General features: G+C 38.3%; 1 protein-coding gene across 1 annotated transcript in view; it reads right to left on the reverse strand.

Annotated features, from left to right (window-relative positions):
- Positions 1-1,154: 1,154 nt before the first annotated feature.
- MLIP (muscular LMNA interacting protein) overlaps positions 1,155-18,383 on the reverse strand; it is an 84,022-nt gene continuing 66,793 nt past the window's right edge. The window contains exons 12-14 of the mRNA XM_053458959.1: positions 14,843-14,884; positions 9,586-9,727; positions 1,155-1,263 (exon numbers count right to left, since the gene is read on the reverse strand). Of these exons, the coding sequence (XP_053314934.1) occupies positions 9,602-9,727; positions 14,843-14,884 (168 nt within the window). The 3' untranslated portion in view covers positions 1,155-1,263; positions 9,586-9,601. The remainder of the gene's footprint in view (positions 1,264-9,585; positions 9,728-14,842; positions 14,885-18,383) is intronic.

Below are 18,383 nucleotides of genomic sequence, written 5' to 3' on the forward strand. Positions count from 1 at the left end.
AAAATACTTTGCTTCAAATAATTAACATCAATCTGATTTTAATATTTTAATACAATGTATTACACCAAAACAATAAGTAAAACAACCCTAATTTCTTATATATTATTGCTTGTACAGCTTGTGATAGTCAAGAGTGCTAACCTCAATCAGTCATTTGTTGATGCAGTTTTACAATTAGAATTATTTAGAACTGGTAATTTTAAATAAAAAAGATGATCTTGCAGATCGCGTTACAACCCATATTACATTTTGCCAGGCTTACCAGAAATGCAAGAGGAAACTACTTCATTGTAACATTTTTAAATTATTTCAAACCACTGCAAATAACTGAATTGCTTTCTATAATACTCTGCTTGTATATTTTTGAAATTGCAATGATACATTTTGAGCTGATGATTTTCTGCTCTGGATTCAGTGTACTCGTACATCGCTTAAAGGAGGATTATCAGGAAAAACAATTAGGTATAGCTTAAGCTCATAAAAATAAAACTGTAACAACTCATTCAATGCTGTTAGCAAGCGGATTTGGGAAAATCAACTACAGTTTAGCATTTTTCTTTTTAAACATTATTATTACTATTATCTCAGCTTGGCTTAATTAATTAATTAATATACCTTTCTCAACCTACAAAGAACTGCACAGCAGGCTGGGGAGGCTGATTCACTCACACCAAACCTATGCCTACTCAAAGGTGCAGCAGGGAGTATGATTGTTCTCACAAAGGAATTCTAGTAACTGGAGTTTACTCCTCTTTTATTTCACTAGGTACTCATCCGGGAGTACTCATTGGGCAACGTGTGAAATTTTGACCAGATTGTGATGAAGCTTACAGAGGTTTGATCTTTATATGTGACAAGTCGTCCACCACAATTATGGCCAAGATTGCCATTCAGAACTTAAAAGGAATATCCAGACAATAAATCAGTATAGCGTGAATGTAAGCAAAACAGATCAATAAAATGATCCAGTGTTAGTTTATATCAAAACAAAAATAATCAGATTCACACAGTTTAATGGCAAATCAAAATAAAGATTGAGTAGACTATAAGTGATATAGATTTTTGCTACAATAAAATAGAACTTTGTACATATAAAATATTTTTCTTCGTAGTTTCCCTTTCCATTGAAATATGCTTTAGTGTGATATATTTTAAACTACAGTTATATAAATATGGCTTTAAAACTATTTTACAGTCACCACAGTCCTTAACAGATTTTTTTATTTCTTCTAGGAGAAAACTCAGGTCTCTTCTTCCTCTTACCTGGAAAAAAAGAAGAGAGAAATAGAAATTAAGGCATAAATGAAATGTAAAAATAGAGACAATTGTGTGTAATCTAGATGTACTATTATACTTGGTAGATTTCAAATTATGTTGGTGATCAAATTTTGTTGGCATTTTAGAGCACAAATGTCTTGTACTTCATTGTAAAAAAAATCTGTTTTTACATATAGGTCTTTTGCAATCATGTTTTGTAGTTTCTTTTTTCTTGGGAATGGTTTATGCAATGATGTAGCAAGCATTGATTGTCATTCCTAGGGACCTCCTAACTTTGCTGCTTCACCCTCCTCTTTCAAATAGAAGCCATGGGCAGAGCCAAGTTAAAGAGGATTAGCCTAGGATTTATCAGGGCTACCTAAGCTTTCAATAACAGATTGTATTGTAACCTGCTGCTCAGTGTTTGGAGCTGTCTATGCTTGAGTGCTCCTGTGCATTTACCTGTCTCTCTGTATCTGTCTGCAGCATATAGTCACATGAATACATGTCTATGCGGAAATTCTACATTTGATGAATTTGATTACATCTAAAGAAGAGACAGCTAAGACCCTGAAAGCTTATGTCACACTTCATGTTTTCTATGATACCTAAGTAAGTGTTTCGTCTTTTAAAAATAAAGGATGGAGGAAAGCTGGACATCATCACTAAGCATCACATGTGGAGATTTCAGATTATTTTTTTATACTGTTCTTAATGCACTGTTAAAAATAAAGTTAGATTATTATGAGCTATATTTTCCCCTTTATATAAGAGAGTTTTCATTTGCATTAGTTTATTAAGCTATCATTTCTAGTTGAAGTAAAAGACCCTTTAAATAAAGATGCATAACCAATGTTCACTTATTTCCTAATCTCAATATCAAATCTCAAATCTATACTTAAATGTAATACTTTATTTTTAGCACTTTTTTTAGCATATAATAGATCACATTATGTGAGAAGAAAATTAGAAATGGATAATGGATAATTTCTTTTGATGCACAAAGCCCAGTTAGCTTGAGCACTCATCATAAAAGAATATTAGAAAACATAAGAATATCTGCACCACAAAAATGTATTGCTATTTTATAGCAAAAAAAAAAAAAAGCAAATTATTTGTATTCATTAAATATTAACATAAAAGAATATATTAGAGATATGAATATACTTTTTCATGTTATTAGCTTGTCATATACATTTACATTCTTTTTTTGTATATAATCATGGGGTTTTGACCTTAATTGGACATAATTGACTTCTGCCTAAAAGGCATTGTACAATGTAATTATAATAGTGAAGAAATTAACATTGAATGTTAATTAAAACATATGTAACAACTTTACATGCAGCTTTGGTGAAATATCATCATTGGTATACGTAATTATACAAGACAAAACAGTAATAATGGAAAATTAGACAAAAATGACCGCCTAGCATACCATAGCACTACAGCAACAAAATTGGTGGCAAAATAACTCACTAGGCTCCCGTTGACATTAATTTAGGAGCATCTGGCAACCAACTGCCAGTACCAAAGGTTAAAAGTGTTAACTATATAAAAAAAATCTTCCAGTTGCGTAATACAAGAAGGAGTCTGGTAAGGATCTTACTACAGCACTTTAAAAACCATAGCCATATATAGGTACCTGGGTTTAACGATCACAAATGCAATAGAACAATGATAGACCACACCATAGATATCTACCACTGTAAAATATGTACCCAGATGCATATATACCACAAACAAACAAAAAAACAGATCATGCAAGACTAGCTCAGCTGAGGACAGGTAGCAATAAAAAGCTTTCCCTATGGTCAAAACCACTGAGGAGATTCTCAAATCTTAGATCACTTGGGAAGTTGGAAAAATCACATCCATTCCACCCACATGAGCAGTCAAGAATCAACATTTAAACTGCACAGGGGGATCAGCCAAAGAGAAATTTTTCAGCCATCACAAGTCTGGCCAGTGAGGTGTAATTGGTATCCCCCTAGTGGCAGTCAGCAAGTCTTTCATTTGGACCACCACTGGAACTCTTTGGACAAAGTCCTTGAGTCTTCAAGAAATATATGACCGTATGAAAGGTACATCACAGTGAGCAATGAGGCACACTTTATAACTATCATTTAGCATCTCAGTTAATGTTATATGAATATATATTGATTGTAAGCTCACAAAACAAGGCTTTTTTCTCCTTTTGTGCCAGTGTTTGTTCATATTATTCTTACTTTTGCATAAGAAAATTGTTCAATTTTAAGCTTATATTCTACCCTCATTTTGGCAATATTGTGTAACAATGCTGTTTAAAACAATGCACCATTAGAGGTTTTATATTTATGAATATAACATTTTTTATGTACAGCTCAACCTACAAAGCACATTTAACCTGAGTTCACCTTAGTGTTAACAACATAACTAATAATTTGCTTTTGAAGATGAACTGTTCAAAGTCCTAATTGATATCAGCTGTATGTTGATAAAGGAGTGAAGTTTATTTCTCTATAACCATATAGGGTGATTTTTACTACTGCATGCCTACAATATTGCATGTCAAATATTGTATGCAAAAATTAACACTAGGTTGATTTTATGTTTCCTTCCCAGGTTTACTTAAAATATGCTAAATAACCCAATATTTTTACATGAAACTAAACCGCAAATCAAAGTTCTTATACCGTAAGGTTAATTTAAGTGAGAATACAGAACAGTTATATATACCAAGTCAATGACCGAGGCTAAAAACAAATGTGAACACAAATAATTAGTACTCTCTTAGCAATTATCTCCTCTCCCCCATGTGTCTGTGCTTTTACTGCGGGGTAATTAAATAATTGGCAAATAACTAAAAAGAAGGCTTCCCTATATAAGAACTGACTTTGGCGGTACAACCCCTTTTCCATTTGGGTGCCAGTTTACTAAGTGCCAATTTAAGACGTTTACTAAGGGAGTTCACCAAGGAGGAAGGACAAAAAGGAACTTGGGAGCTCTCTTTACTCAATACTGAGTACGGCGCCCCTCGCTCTCCCCCGCATCAAAAAAAAGACAGCGTTTAAGAGCTGCTCGCTGGTGCCCGCTGCTTCACTGCTGAGCGCCGTAATACGTCATATTACGGCGCTCAACAGTGAAGCAGCAGGCACCAGCGAGCGGCTTTTAATATGAGTTAATATGTGGATGAGTTGTCTGAATGAGGGACAGCATGAGTTGTCTGAATGAGGGAGAACATGAGTTGATGTGTGGATGAGTTGTCTGAATGAGAGAGAGCATGAGTTAATGTGTGGATGAGTTGTCTGAATTAAAGTGTGAATTAGTGACTGTAAAAGTGTTTGTGTGCATCATAGATGTATAATTGTGGAAGGGCAAAGATGGCACTAGCAGGAGGTTTGAGCCTTGGGGACCAAGATGGCACAGGCAGGGTGTATATGGGACCAAGATGGCACAGGCCGGACTGTTTGGGGACAAAGTTGACTTGTGCTGGGCTATTTGGGGACAAAGATGGCAAATCTTATGTGTGTGATCTGGGTGCTGGTCAGGTTCTATGTTGGCAGTTTGGACGCCAGGGCTGGCTTTGGGGTGTGCAACCTGTGATCTATGCCTGTAATTTAGGGGGCTTTAAATATACCTTTAATGCCGTGTTTTAATGTGAATGTCAATTGATCTATACCTGCAAAGCTGGGTTTTTGTGTTATTCTGTAGATCCATATTTGCTATGCTATGTTTCCATACATTATTTATGTATACCTGCAAATACAGGGTTAATATGTCTTATTCAGTTGATTAATACCTGCAATGCTGTTTCCATGTATTTGATCTATACCTACGATGCTACGTTTCATATATTGTTATTGTATACCTGCAAATACAGGATTTGTATGTCTGATTCTGTTTATTTGATATATACCTTCAGTGCTGAGATCACAAGTGAATTTCAATTGATCTGGGTTTGTGTGTTGATCTATACCTGCTATCGGCAGGAGGGTCTAATATTTATATATTTATATATATGGGCAGCAGGGGCTAGTAAATTGGTTTTAGATATTTGGACAGGGGCGCAATTTCAGTGCTTGCCATAGGTGCTATTTTCAGTAGATACGCCTCTGTTCAAGCATGCTACCATAACTCATATCTTAAAAAAGTCCTCCTTTGACCCGACTGATCTGTCCAACTACCATCCCATCTCTCTACCTCCTCTTGCTTCCAAGCTTCCTTAAAGGAATTGTCTATACCCAACTAAGTTTCTTTACTCCAACTCCTTACTCGACCTTCTTCAATCTGGATTCTGATTTTGAAATTTTACAGAGACTGCCCTTACTAAAGTTACTATTGACCTACTCACTGCTAAATCCAAGGGTCACTACTCTTTGTTAATCATACTTGATCTTTCTGCTGCTATGGACTTCCCTCTTCTCCTTCAAAATCTTCAACTCTATCCTGCTTCAACTCTTCCCTTTCTGATCATTCCCCTCCCCTTCGCCTCTTAGTTGAGGTACTCCAAGGCTTAGTTCTAGGACCTCTTCTGTTTTCTCTTTACACTTACCAAACTAATCACAACCTCTGACTTTCAATACCACCGGCATGCTGATGACACCCAGATCTATAGTACCTATCATCTCCTTATCTCTCTCCTTCTGTCTTAGACCGTGTAACTAACTGCTTTGCCTCTGTCTCCAACTGGATGTCTGTATGTTTCCTAAAACGTAATTTCTTACAAACAGAACTCCTCATATTCCCTTCCTCCAATGCTAACATTCCCTCATCAGTTTCCCTTAATGTCAATGGTGCAATCATCTCTCATCCCCTCAAGCTTGCTGACTTGGTGTCATCCTTGACTCTGACCTATTATTCACTCCCCACATTCAGTCTGTCTCAAAAAACTACTGCCTTCATCTTAAAAAAATATCTGCATCCATCCCTTCCTAACACAAGATGCCACTAAGGCTCCTGTCCATGCATCTGATTCGGGGATCAGGCAAGAAGATATCACTGGAAGCACCGCCATTTTGGTGGAAGTTCATGCCAGGTTATTTCCGCATAGATGTGGACAAACTTAGAAGAGAAGAATAAAAGAGAAGATGAGAGAGCTGAAGAACTGAACTCATTATCTTCCCTCCTTTCATCTCCACCCGGTACCTAAATTCTGTATCACCATTAACAACATGACTATCTCTCCTACTAACCAGGCCGGATGCCTTGGGGTCATCTTTAACGCAAACCTCTCCTTCATCCCTCACATTCAGTCCCTCGCCAGATCCTGCTGCTTGCACCTAAAAAAAATCTCTCACATCTGCCCATTCCTCTTCCAAGAGTCCCTAAACGCTCTGGTTCATTCATTTACCATTTCCTGTCTTGACTACTGCAACACTCTTCTGGTTGGCATTCCTCTACAGTCTGTCCTAAATGCTGCTGTTAGGCTTATCTTCCTTGCACGCCGCTCTTCTTCTGCTTCCCCACTCTGTAAAATCCTCCACTGGCTCCCTATTAACTTTAGAATTATATTGAACATCCTTGTACTAACATTTAAGGCCCTCCATACCACTGCTCCTCCATACATTTCTGCCCTCAAAAACAAATACTCCCCTACTCGATCTTAAGTTCTTCCAATGGGCTAAGGCTCTCTTCCTCACTTATTACCTCTTCCTTTTCCCATCTTCAAGATTTCACTTGTGCTGCCCCATACATCTGTAACCTACTTCCACCAAACTTTCCCTGCCAACATTCAAGAAAAATCTTAAAACCCACCACACTACCTCTCACTTTTCTTTGTTCCTTATGTTTGTCCTCACCCCTTTCCCTCAAGCTTGCAAGCATGGAATATGACATACAGTTCTTTTTTTAATTTCATGTTTATTGGAGCATTTCCCATATTTGAAAAACATGACAATGTTTTCAGAAATTGAAACTAGAATTTTTAAAGTGCACTGGAAACATAGATGTTATTTTAATTGTGCAGACATGAAACATAATGAAATGTGTCATCTAGTTGGAACACAACTTTCATTGAATTTAACTTTCTATGTATTTTATGCTCTGTCAAAAACACATTTAACCGATGAAACAATGCTAATTATAACACTCTTAAGTTTAGCTTTCCCACCTCATAAATTTCAGTATTCAGCACACACTGCAGAAATTTGCCCTGAATCACCCCTGAAGATAAGTGAACAGTAACTTGGTTTATCCCAACAGTGTGGAGGCTCCAGTATAGGCTCTTAATGTAGATAGCAAAGCCTAGTAGAATAACCGTACACTTGTAAAGGTGAACTGCAGGTGGAATTCCTAGACATGTAACACAGGATACCAGGGGTTAATGTAGGGTGGATTGACAGACACATCCATGTTCGGTTCACTAAACAGGTAGTCATGCAAGCCAGGGTCGGTTCACCAAGCAGGTAGTCAGACCAGCCAGGTATAGCACACAGGCAGGGAAAATCAGGAACAGGCAGGATAGTAGTCAATCAAGCCACGAGTAGTAGTATGCATGTGTAGGTGTATGGTGTTAGAGTGAGTGGGTGTCAGAGAGAATTTGCGTGCTAGTAAGTACGGCATGTGAACGCATATAACCTTACTGTACTTCTTAGTAAATCAACCCAAGATGTTTGTGAGCGAAGAGAAATTAAAAGAAAGACAAGGTATAAAGAATTTGTTTTGTGGTCATACCAGGAAGATATATATGTCTATATCTTACTTAATTTTAACTAAACAGTTTTTACATGCTTTACCCAGAGGGAGATTCAATCCTATTAACCTAGATTACAATTCAATCATAAGAAACAGTGTGCTATTTAGTGAGTTTCCAGCTTTGTCTGCTGTATAATTGCCTTATGTATTCAGTAGAATTTAACTCAAATCCTAAAAAGCAAGTGTTGCAACAAGAAATGTATGCTGATCTAAATTGAAAGAAAAAAAGAAACCAGAAACATGATACTAACAGTTCATTATAATAGCCTTTCAAATACTTTTCACCAAAGCAAATATATAGATAGATATATATATATATATATATATATACCGTATTTGCTCGATTATAAGACGACCCGTATTATAAGACGACCCCCCAATATCTGAATATTAATTTATGAAAAAAAGAAAAAGCCTGAATATAAGACGACCCTATAGGAAAAAAGTTTTACCAGTAAATGTTAATTCATGTAAACTATTTTTTTAATAAAAGTTTTTATTTCCTTTTTATTTCCTTTTTTTTCAACCTGCCCTCCCCAGTTATGCACACCTGCCCCCTGGCTTGCCACTCTGCCCCAGAAATGCCTTATACCCCCTATATGCCACTGTGCCCCATGATATGCCTTTTGACCCCCTATGTGCCACTCTGCCTCCAGAATTGCCTTATACCCCTATGTGCCACTCTATGGCATTTAGGGGGTTAAAAGGCATATTATGGGGCAGAGTGGCATATAGGGAGGTATAAGGCATTTCAGGAGGCAGAGTGGCATATAGAGGGTTAAAAGGCTTTTCTGGAGGCAGAGTGGCATTAAGGGGGTTAAAAGGCATTTCACAGAGCACTCTGCCTCCAGAAATGCCTTACCCCCCCATTTAACACTCCCTCCCCCTCCCTCCTCCAAACTTACCGGTGCTTCTGAGTCCCGGGCAGCGTGTAGAGCTCTACGCGATTCGCGCAGACAACTTCCGCTGCAGCCGGGAGGAGGTGCGGTCAGCAGCGGGGGTTGTCTGCGTCCATCGCGCAGACCTTCCCCGGCTGTCAGAGATCACGGGGAACTCGGTGCTTAGTCTGGGCAGCGTGTAGAGCTCTACGCAAATTGAGTAGAGCTCTACACGCTGCCCGGACTAAGCCCCCGGGACTGGGGAGAGACAGGAGTATCCAGGTCCCCTGCATCGCTGCGGGGGATCTGGATCTTAGTCTCATAGTCAGACCTAGTTAAGGTCTGATTATAAGACGACCCCGATTATAAGACGAGGGGCATTTTTCAGAGCATTTGCTCTGGAAAAACCCTCGTCTTATAATCGAGCAAATACGGTATATATATATATACTTGTGGAAATGGGCCAAAAACGATACGGCCGCATTTTTCTTAGAGGTTTTCCTATCTAACGGCTTCAAGAAAAGCAATGCTTTAAAAGATGCATTAGAAGATAAAATGTGTGAGCAAATGCGTATGCAAACCTATATAATTTGTATGTCTAAAAAACGCCATCTAACAGAAGGCATTGTATAGGTGTGCCTTTTAACATGTGAGTCAGAACAACTTTGATTGCTATTCTAAAGTGGTGTGCAGACTGTGTAGTGGGACAGTTATTTTAGATATTGCAATGCAGTATTTACATACAAAAAATATTTTAGTAAATAAGCTTATCAACTTACGTGTTCAGACATTTATGTCCCAGATGTGTGCAGTGAAGTCACAGTGAAATGATCAGAGGGATATGGATGATACATCTCTTCATTCTGTTCATCTAGGCACACTTTTAATGTTATGGGACGGATCACTCCTGGCTTCGTCTTAGATTAAAAAAAGATATATATATTAGACCATTTTCTTTTAAATTTGGTTATGAATGCAGTTAGGACTATTGTGCTCCTAGAAGCAAGTTTTCTTTTTTTTGACAACTTTCATTTCTCAAATCACCACATCTCTACGATAGTTCTTTCTGTTGCGTTTTCAGTGTCTTTGACATAGCTACAGAAGTTGTCTCAGTCTTGAGATATTCACTATCCTTAATCTTAAATCTAGAAGAGATATATATATATATATATATATATATATCTACATACCTACATACAGTATATACACAAACTTCTAAAAAGTTTTCTAAAAATCATAATAACAATAATTCACAGTGACAAAAGATGGCATTTTAGAATCAGTGGCATTTGTTCAGCCAAACATATATTGCTAAAGAAATGTTTGTTCATCTCCCTTCTTATGAATATACATTGTTAAATTACATATTTTTTTCTCAAACAAATGTCCAATTTATTCAGATAAGGGCTGACTTCAAACTCTAAGGGTTTTGTTAAACACGTGGCTGCATCACAGTGCAGTTAATTATATCAGAATAATCATGCTGCAATTATTGTTTCATCAGTGTTGATGACGGTAGAGAACAAGATTGTGAGATGTACAATATTGAATTTTTTTATGTTACACAAATCTGCATATTAACTATACTTTGGCGCTGGCAAAGTCTTCATGTTCATTCCCGTGTTCATTTTCAGGAAGAAAATCTTCGTATTCTGCCAATATATTTGTTTTTTTCTTTGTTTTCTGCTGTTTGCCAAGGAACTGCCATGAAACGGTGATATAGGGTTTGAATAGGGTTTGTTTTGAGGCCAATTTTATATACTTGCCTAACATTTGCAACTTACCTACAATGGCATACTAACCAAACTGAATTTAACAGGACTGAAAAAAACAAGACTGTCCTGGGAAATACGGTACTGTTGGCAGGTAAGCGGATGGAAGACAGTAGGTCAAAAACTCAATATAAGCTAAGACTAAGAAAGTTATAGGGTTAATGTAATGTTAAGGATAGTAATAGTGCACGGTTTGGTTAAAGATCATTAATTTATCAACTAATTGAAAATTGAGTAGGTATTATTAAAAATAAGGGATTCATTTCTTATATATATTCTTATATATATTATTGAAGTCATTTAATTTATTATATGTATTTATTCTTCCTACATTTGCATTCCTACTTTAACTGAATTTGACAGGACAGGACTGAAAAAAACAAGACTGTAATGGGAAATTCAGGACTGATGGTAGGTAAGCGGATGGAAGAAATTGGTTTCAAAACTCAAAATAAGTTAAGACTTTGAGTTATAGAGTTAATGTTGTAGGGGTAATGTTATAGGGTTATAGGGTTCATTTTCAAAACAATGCAGCACAGACATTGGGTGAGCCCTCAGCATGATGTTACAAGAGTGAGCTGATTGGACAAACGAAGATCATCTTACTCAATCAATGTCCCTTGTTCTCTTTCAAGAAATGGCAGGTGGGACACAAAAACAAAGTTGAACACGAGAAAACAAAGGTTCTTCACGTTGTGCGTCTTCCTCTACTTTTATCCACCACCATATTTGCTTATTCAGTATTCTGTTTGAACAATCAAAACACAACAATTGTGTTTGTTTTGTTGTTCTCCCAAACAGGAATGCACAAGTTTAATATTAACCTCTATATTTTGTTAATTTAACAAATATAACACACTGTGAGGGGTAGCAATTGTTGTAAAGTAGCACTTTCATTTACATTTTTTTAAATAATCATCTTTTGTAAAAAATTTGACCAACCACAGTGTAAAAGATCATTTAAAGCAAAGGTCACAATGCTGTCACTAGTATTAATTGCATATTCATTTAAAACAGCAGGCTGGAAGTACAGATTAGACTTGTGCATTCGAATTCATAAGGTAAACGTCCAACAAAATTTGGTGGAAGGTTGCGCCATGTTATGTCTGCAGAGATGTGGTCGAATTTAGAAGAGAGAGGAAAACAAAAGAAGATTAAAGAAAGAAGTTAGAAGAGGAAGGACAAGAAGATGCAGAAGCATAAGTGATCAGTGGAAGCAGAAATATTCGGCAATAGCAAAGAAGGTAGGAAACATTTCATAAATGTGAGAGAGAGTGAGAGCAAATGTGAGTGAATGTGGGCACTGGGCAACACATTTTGTTCCCAAATTAAAAATGCCCCCCTATTTCCATCCCAACAGAATGGGCAGGGCATAATTCTTTGCCCGAAAAGAAATGGACCAAAAACAAACCGAATCATTTCTGGCCCTTTTGAACATCTCTAGTACAGGTGTATGCAGGGATCTGATAGATGTTTAGTTAGATATTATGTGATCATGGTTTGGATTTGACACAGATTCAAGAAATAATAATTAAAAAGTAACACTTTGGAGACAGATACATTGTAGCTTTTTAATGGGCAATGTCCAGCAAAACTGGAACACCATTATTTAGTTAAAGGAATTGAGCTCAAGGGGAGCAGATTGAAATGTTCCTACATTTTTAGGGGTGGACTGGGTTACAGTTCAGCACGCTGACAACATCATTGATTTGAAAATAGTTCACTCATTTTTAGCATGTTCTATACATCTTGGCTCGTGTCCCTATCTGAATCTCATCTTTAAAGCCTTTTATCTGTAAACTTAGTATTAAATTTATCGATTACAAAATGTCAATTTAGACTGCTAATTTTCCTTCATTGTCCTTTCCCTTCTGCTGTGTCTATACACGTGTTGGGTTTTGTTATAGAGCCTACAGGTTTATTAGATGTGCCTTTGACTTCTAGGTCAATACCTTCTTTAGGTAGTGGAGTGTAGCTACAGCAGCCCATTGACACTTTCTGTATCTCAACCCATATCAAATGCATTTAAATGATCATTCTAATCGTCACAGTGAAAAGGATAAAAATATAATGGAAATAAAGATTCAACAAGAACGTTGTGGATTAAATATTCATTGATTTATATAGTGCAACCGTATTCTAAAAAGTTATACAGTAGGATAACAAGTTGTGCATCACTTAGACTTATGGGAAGAAAATAGAGAATAGCCCTGCCTAAATAACCTTGCAATCTAGATCAAGCTGTCTGACCAGCATTATAGTTTTTTTTTTATTATATCCGATTAATATATGTGAAAAATAGATAAAATGACAGCTCAGCTTCGTTTGCTTTTATTAATGAATCACACCATCCATATAACAGGTTTTATTGGAGTGGAAACACTTTAAAACCTATTGAATCCTGCTGCCCAACACTGTTAATTGCATATATTTGTGCTTTATTGCATGTTTGAGAGGCTTGAGGGACTATTCCTTCTTAAAAATAGGTTGTTATTATTATGAGTCTGTGTTTAATGCATATGCTTTTAAAATGAAATGGCACGTTTTATTCCAGGGAGCTTTATTGGACTTTGTTCTTCTAATTCATTTTTTTCCTATTAGCTTTGTTTGAATTTAATAAATAGGGAGCAGTTCAATCCAGTTCCTCACTGCAGGCTCCGTTTTCCCATTATTCATTCCTTTGACTAGATCTGTCTGTAGCTATTGAAAATAAATCCTTTAAGTTTAAAAATGTATGCGTGTGCTGTAATGGAAGTTCTTTAAAGGTCACAAGCAATTGACACCCCAGGGTGCATTTTTATCATCTTTTAAATCTTCACACTATAATTAAGACTGAATGATATTTAATTGAATTACTTGTAGTGGGACAAGCAGTCTTCAAGTTTTGTGTTTGTCTTATTTTTTGCCATCTTTATATGCCTCACACAATCCATTTAAAATTTTGCATGTTTTACATTTTTTCTCTAGTATTGTATTTCATTTTTTAGTTTCAGTAACAATCCAGTGATACACATGATATTGACCCATGTGACCAACAATGTTTAGACCAGGGGCGTAACTAGAAACCTCAGGGCCCCGGTGCAAGAATCTGTTAAGGGCCCCCCCACCCCCAACCCATTTATCCCTTTCTCACTATCTACCCTCTCGCTCCCTACCCCCCTTTTCACGATCTCCCCTCTCCCTCCCTAACCCCCCTTCTCACAATCTACCCTCTCCCTCCCTAACCCCCTTCTCACAATCTACCCTCTCCCTCCCTAACCCCCTTCTCACAATCTACCCTCTCCCTCCCTAACCCCCTTCTCACAATCTACCCTCTCCCTCCCTACCCCCCTTCTCACAATCTACCCTCTCCCTCCCTACCCCCCTTCTCACAATCTACCCTCTCCCTCCCTACCCCCCTTCTCACAATCTACCCTCTCCCTCCCTACCCCCTTCTCACAATCTACCCTCTCCCTCCCTACCCCCCTTCTCACAATCTACCCTCTCCCTCCCTACCCCCCTTCTCACAATCTACCCTCTCCCTCCCTACCCCCCTATTCACAATCTACCCTCTCCCTCCCTACCCCCCCTTCTCACAATCTACCCTCTCCCTCCCTACCCCCCCTTCTCACGATCTACCCTCTCCCTCCCTACCCCCCCTTTGTAGGTCACTTACCGTCAACTCCTGTGTTGGTAGCGTGAGGCGTTTGTCTCGGGTGCCGGCGCTTCACTGCTAGACGCCGGCATTTGACGTCATATGCCGGCGCTCAGCGTAAAGCGCCGGCACTCAAGACAAACGCCTCACGCTCTCAACACTGCACTCTGGGCAGTGCTGAGGCAGGCGGCGACGGCGGCGGCGACGGCGGCGGCGACGGCGGCAGCAGCAGCAGCAGCGGCAGCTGCGGCGAGCAGAGGCATCCTGGATTTCTGTCAGTCAGGGGGGCCCAAGAGTTGCCGAGCGGTCGTTTTCAACAACCGCTCGGCACCCCTTGGGCCCCCCTGACTGGCAGAACTCCAGGGCCCGGTCGCAGTCGCGACCCCTGCGACCCCGGTAGTTCTGCCACTGGTTTAGACCTTTACATCTTATTAACAAATATTAATTAATCAAGATTGGAAATGTACATTAAAATATTAATATTAAGGTAAATAATAACTTTACAGAAAGAATTAGCCAAATAAGTCGGTGTCATAGAGGGCTTAACATTAAGGTCAGTGAATGTATGCTTAATAGCCATATTTTTGTTAAATATGTGCGATGGTAAAAATCAGTAAAGTACTTACAGCAGATGAACTCTTTGTTGTAGTCCTTTGTTGAAGGGAAGCCTGTAGAATAAAAAAAAATATATAAAACAAACTACACAAACATTTTTAAAATACAATTTAAAAAATAATTTACTTTAGTTTAACACCATAGGCACAACATAAAACATGTTTTTTCTAATATTATAATGACTCTCAGTTCACCAACAGAATATTTCACACATTTAGTGTTCCCTTCTCCAACAGACACAGTGTATAGATATGAATGCTTTGCAGTCATGTGGCATTAACACAAGAATATAACAGTATAGTTAATGTGAATATAGCAAATAACCATATAAAACAAAAACATATTATAAGGTACTAAGGAGCAAGCTATACATATGAAAACTATAATCCTTCATTTACTTGGCTAGTGTTAACATTAGCAAGTCTTATATACAAGTTTATGTTCTTATGGGATTTTTAAATGTATCTAAACTTTGGCATAATTTTTTCCATTTCTAATTCAGTGAAATATCATAATGGTTTGTTACATGGGAACAGAAGCGGAATATAGTATGAACGGTATTTTAGGAATAACTGTTAAATCCCCACCACTATTGTACTGCAGTCTCAATGTATCTGCTGGGATGCATGCAAATCATTTGTGTAAAAAATACATTAATTAATTCAAATTTATTCAGTTTTGGCATACAGAAAGTACATGAAAAGAATATAAAATATATTTGGCATTAGATAAGTAGAGCTAAGGATAGACCCCTTAAAACACTTAACAGTGGGTAAATATGTAGGAGACTTGTGTCCCCTTTGTCGTTTTATTCTAGTATGGGGTGCGAACTCAACCCCTGGAGGCATCACCCTGATTAGGTATCTGTGTATGTATAAAGAGATGGAACAACCGACATTAGCCATTCATCATAAGTCAGTTACCAGTTGCAGCAGGTAGGTCTACTAAAGTAGTCTTTTAGAGTAAATCGTTAAATTGACTGCTAGGTAGCATGTATTTTGTTCTACACGAAAATGGGTAGTTAAATATGAGCAGATCCAGCTTGGCATCTTTGAGGTTCATATTTAATGCTTCACAGTTACCAGCACACAATAAAGACACTGGAGTGAGATATTAGACTTTCCAAAAATCAGCAAGCTATCGCCTGCGAAAAGTCCTAATTTATAATGCCATTGTCCCACCTCTATACCCGATATTTCGGGGTAACTTCTGATGGTATTATTTGTTTTGGCAAGTGGCCAAGACAAATAATAGTAGGGAGACAGGGCAACCCTTTCTTATGTTTGAATTGACATTCAATTTGTGGTATAGTGGAATGGGGATCTTGATATAAGGATTGAATTCTTTCTAGGCATTAGCCTCCCACCCCAAACCTGTACAGTGTATAGCACATGTGAGACCTGTCAACCCTTTCAAAGGCCTTCTCTGCCTTAAGTGCTAGCACTATTAATGGTTGATCTGTGCTTTTGGCTACTTCAATCAGGTCCACCGTCCTCCTGACCGGCTCCGAGTGTACTAGATTAAGTATGACCGCTCTCAGTCAGAGTGCCAAAATTTTGGCATAGAGTTTGATGTCGGTATTGATAAGGAATATATGGTTAACTAGACAGGTAACAAATGGACCAGGAACAATTTTTCATTTTGTTTTTGGTCCATTGTTCTATCTTCTCTCTCCTGTCTTTGTCCGCTTCTCTATAAACAGCTTGGCAGGGACATGATTTCTGGTAAACTTCTGCAGGGGGCACTTTTGGACACACACCCTCTCCCCTAATTGGAGGATCAGGGTAGAGGGTGTGCCCAGAGCCTCCGCCCTTTTGCCTGAAGTAACCTACTGGCACATCTTCTCCTCTGGTCCTCCAGCAGTGAAAGAAGACAGGAGAACAAGAAGATGCAAGATTAGAAGTGGAGCTGCTAGGCACGTAAACAGGGACACCGAAACAGTCGGCAGAGAAGGTACAGACAACAGAGAAAGGTCTTGTTACCAGTGGGGTACCTCAGAGATCTATTTAATATTTTTATTAGTGATATTGCAGAATGTCCTGATGGTAAGGGATGCATTTTTGCTGATTACACATAGATTTGCAACAAGGTTGATGTTTCTGGAGGTAAAAGTCTAATGGCAAATAATTTAGGTAAACTGGAAATGCCATCTGAGCTGTGGCAACTGATGTTTAATGTGGATAAGTGCAAGATAATGCACTTAGGGTATAAAAACCCAAGGGCAGAGCATAGAATATTTTATACAGTCCTGACCCCAACATATGGGGAAAGGGATGTAAGGGTAATTTTTCCAGGACTTAATGGCAGGTAGGCGATGCAATAGAGCTGCAGGAAATGCTTGGTTGGAAATGGCTTGAGGCATAAGCAGTAGAAAGTAGAAAGTGCTTATGCTGTTGTACAAAGCACTGGTGAGACCTCAATCGGAATATTGTGTACAGTACTGGAGATTGTATCTCAAGGAGGATATAGATTCTTTGGAGAAAGTTCAGAGAAGGCCTACTAAAATGATTCATGGATTGCAGTATAAAACTTACTAGGACAGGTTAAAGGATCTTAACATATATAGCCTGGATGATAGACGTGACAGGGGATATTATAGAAACATTTAAATACTTAAAGCAAATCAACACAATAAAGGATGAGAGTTTAATTAAAAGGAGAAATACTACCACAACAAGAGGACCAGGGCCGGCCCTACCATGGAGCAGAGTGGGGCAATTGCCCCAGGCGGCACTTTTGAAGAGGCGGCACTCTGCCGCCCCAAGGGCCTTTTTTTTTTTTTAAGCAGAGCCAAGTGGTTTTCGCTTACCCACTCGGCGCCCCTCTTTCTCTCTCCCCTCTAGCTCGGTCTCGGTGCCGGCTTGTAATGCTGAGCGCCGGAAAATGACGTCATTTCCGGCGCTCAGCAGTAAAGCAGCGCGCACCATGGCAGAGCAGGGAGACTCGCCACAGGACTGCTAAATGGTAAGTGCAAAGGGGGGGGTATGGTAGATAATAGGGAGGGAGTGAGGGAGAGGAAGGCATTATGTCTTGGGCCGGCCCTGAAGAGGACATAGTCTTAATATAGAGGGGCAAAGGTTTAAAAGTAACATCCGGAAATATTACTTTATTGACAGTGTGAGTGAATGTGTACCCACAAGTTTCAAATGAGAAATTTTTTCCACGTTTTCATCCGATTCCTGGGGGGGTCTGGCCTTGTTTTCAGGGCTTCGTACGGATTGCCAAATTTACCAAAATTCGATAAATTTGCAATTTGTTCAAATCCGAATGCACAAGTCTAGTTTACACTAACTTTTCTACAAAGGCCTCTACAAATTTCTAACTGTTTTAAATGAAAACTTAATGCATTATGCAGCACAAACATGGCCCTCCTGTTGCAGATATCTGCATTAGTAATTTAATAATTATAATAATTAAAATAAACAGTATTGTGCCCATGTTATTGAGGGCTGGAGGAATAGACAAACCAAGAACAACATTTTTAATAATATCTTTTTCACTTTTTTATGTCCTTGGAAGAATTATTTATTCATTTATATTAGTAACAAATAA

Source organism: Spea bombifrons, chromosome 3 (genome assembly GCF_027358695.1).
Source record: "Spea bombifrons isolate aSpeBom1 chromosome 3, aSpeBom1.2.pri, whole genome shotgun sequence".
NCBI lineage: Eukaryota > Metazoa > Chordata > Amphibia > Anura > Pelobatidae > Spea > Spea bombifrons.